The 2,470-nt window shown below is 48.1% G+C and overlaps 1 protein-coding gene across 1 annotated transcript in view; it reads right to left on the bottom strand.

Moving 5' to 3' along the window:
- Window positions 1–843: 843 nt before the first annotated feature.
- sugct (succinyl-CoA:glutarate-CoA transferase) overlaps window positions 844–2,470 on the bottom strand; it is a 59,223-nt gene continuing 57,596 nt past the window's right edge. The window contains exon 13 of the mRNA XM_015403029.1: window positions 844–1,245. Coding sequence (XP_015258515.1) covers window positions 1,082–1,245 — 164 coding nt within the window. The 3' untranslated portion in view covers window positions 844–1,081. The remainder of the gene's footprint in view (window positions 1,246–2,470) is intronic.

Here is a 2,470-nt window from a genome sequence, read left to right as displayed (position 1 = left end):
GGCTGGTACTTCACTGGTCATTGGCTGGTCATGGCTGGTCATTGGCTGGTCATGGGCTGGTCATGGGCCTGTCATGGGCTGGTCATTGGCTAGTCATGGCTGGTCATTGGCTGGTCATGGGCTGGTCATGGGCCTGTCATGGGCTGGTCATTGGCTGGTCATGGCTGGTCATTGGCTGGTCATGGGCTGGTCATGGGCCTGTCATGGGCTGGTCATTGGCTAGTCATGGCTGGTCATTGGCTGGTCCTTCACTGGTCATTGGCTGGTCATGGGCTGGTCCTTCACTGGTCATGGGCCTGTCATGGCTGGTCATGGCTGTTCCTTGGCTGGTCATTGGCCTGTCCTTGGCTGGTCATGGCTGGTCCTTGGTTAGTCCTCGGTTGATTCTTGGTTAGTCCTTGGTTAGTCCTTGGCTGGTCTTTGGACCAAAAGGCTGGACTATAACTGGACTTGGATCTGCTGCAAACGGTTTAATTACAAAGTTAATGTGAGAAGCCTCCATCTTTAAAGTGGAGATCGGTTCTGTCTTGTTGGACAGACTCGTCAACACCTAATTTAAATTCATGACTTGTCCATTTGAGGAATGTAGCTCCGCCTCTGGTACTGGAAAGTTATGGAGACATTAAGAACCGGTTTGAGTTCTGCAGAACCACAGACGTTCACAGAGGGAGTCACATGACTGGTCCGTAAATCCTCCTGGATTTACGGACCAGAACCTCTCAGGATTAATGATGTGCTTGACCTTTGATTGGATCGCGGTGCGTTCCGGGACTTGGAAACATGTCAGAAAACTGGACCCAGGACAGAAATGAAACACTGGAGGCTGAAAACAGGTCATTTCAGAATCATTTATGAAAAGAATTGAATCAGCAGCAGCTGCAGAGGAACAGAACCACAGAGCGCGGAGTGTTGGTCCAGTTCTGCAGAACCTAAATGGCTTCTAAGGTTCCAGAACCACTAAACCCAAACTTCATCATCAGCTTCATCTCAAACCAAACGGATTTTCTTTCCTCTGCAGGTTGGAGTGTTTCTGTCTGTCAGTTCTGACCCGTTAAAAGTCAGCTTCCTCTCCTCCAGCCAATCAGCACACTTCATTCTGAGCGACGGCCTTCGCCTCCAGCAGCTCCCTGATGACATCATCGCTGCAGGCCAGGGTGTCTCTCAGCACCTGGACCGTGTGCTGACCAATGAGGGGCGGCGCTGTGGGCGCGCTCAGAGAGAAGCTGCTGAACCGGACGGCTGGACCTGAAACAGACAAATGGGAGGAATCAGAACCGGTTCTGTTTCTTTTGACGGGTTCTACACAAACCGAGAACTTTAGGACTAGAAGTGGCCCTGTTGGGCCCGATTAACAGGATTCTGGAATCACTTTCTTCAGGATCATCGTTGTGAATCTCGTTAAACATGTTTTATCTACAGCTAGCAAACCCAGAGGAAGGAAGTGACGGAACCGCCTCCGGTCCGCTGTTAAATGCTTCCTGGCTGCCTAAGTGCTAACCTGAGCTAACTCCTGATTGGCTGTTTTATGAAGTTGTTAGCACTCAGCTGGATTGTTGCAATACCATCTATGTGGGGGTTAAGGACTGGTTATCCTCCCGCAGCAGTGTGTCGCAGTTAGCTTGTCACCGGTTTGACAGATATCTCAGATATTTTTGATTTATGCCCAATATTGAAACATGGTCTGAACTGTTATTCCATGCCACAACGCAAGAAGACCAATCAGGAACTAGCTAGGATTGTGGGTGTTCGTGTGTTGGGTTAACAAGCTTGTTCGCCGTCTACAACCCCTCACCCAACGCCGGACGATGCACAGTTCACCCCTGAGTGTTTCCCAAAGACTGGCTGTGGCCTGGCGTATTTTGGCTACGGCTTAACGTTAACGTCTAACGTCTAGCGGCCAGGGCTAACGCTAGCCAGTGCTAACATCATCCGATTTGGGCATGCACTGTATGAGTTTTTGCTATTTTAACACTTTAACACTTTAAACACTTTTTATTGATTTGATCGTGTTAACGTTATTGTTACCCATGTTTTAGCTGTTTTATGTTTTGTTTTATTTTTACTGTGCATCACTTTGGTCGGCTGTGGTTGTTTTTAACTTCTTGACAAATAAAATTCGATCTGATCGGATAACGAGGAAAAGACGTTAAGTAAAGAAGGTTAAGTAAAAGCAGTTTTTTCTCCAGTTCAGTCCTTCATCTTCCTCCTGATTCTCAGTTTAAAGCCGTAGGGAAGCAGCCGTTCCAACCGTTGCATTTCCGAATTCTCTGAGTGGAGCCCGACTTTACACGAGTGAATAAAGTGAATGTGATTGGTCGATTATCAAGGTGGCGGGATTGTTGTGGCGGAAGGTTCGCAAGCAAGTTAGGTTGTGGCCGGTTTGTGGTAAGCATCTTGCTAACCAGTTAGCGACTTAGTGCTAGCAGGTTCCCAATGGGAAATTCCATTGGGACCAAGTAGCACTAAATTG

Source organism: Cyprinodon variegatus, unplaced genomic scaffold, assembly GCF_000732505.1.
Source record: "Cyprinodon variegatus isolate N-32 unplaced genomic scaffold, C_variegatus-1.0 Scaffold1427, whole genome shotgun sequence".
Classification (NCBI taxonomy): Eukaryota; Metazoa; Chordata; class Actinopteri; order Cyprinodontiformes; family Cyprinodontidae; genus Cyprinodon; species Cyprinodon variegatus.
The sequence above is the reverse complement of the archived record's forward strand: the minus strand, read 5'-3'. Positions and strand labels throughout refer to the sequence as shown.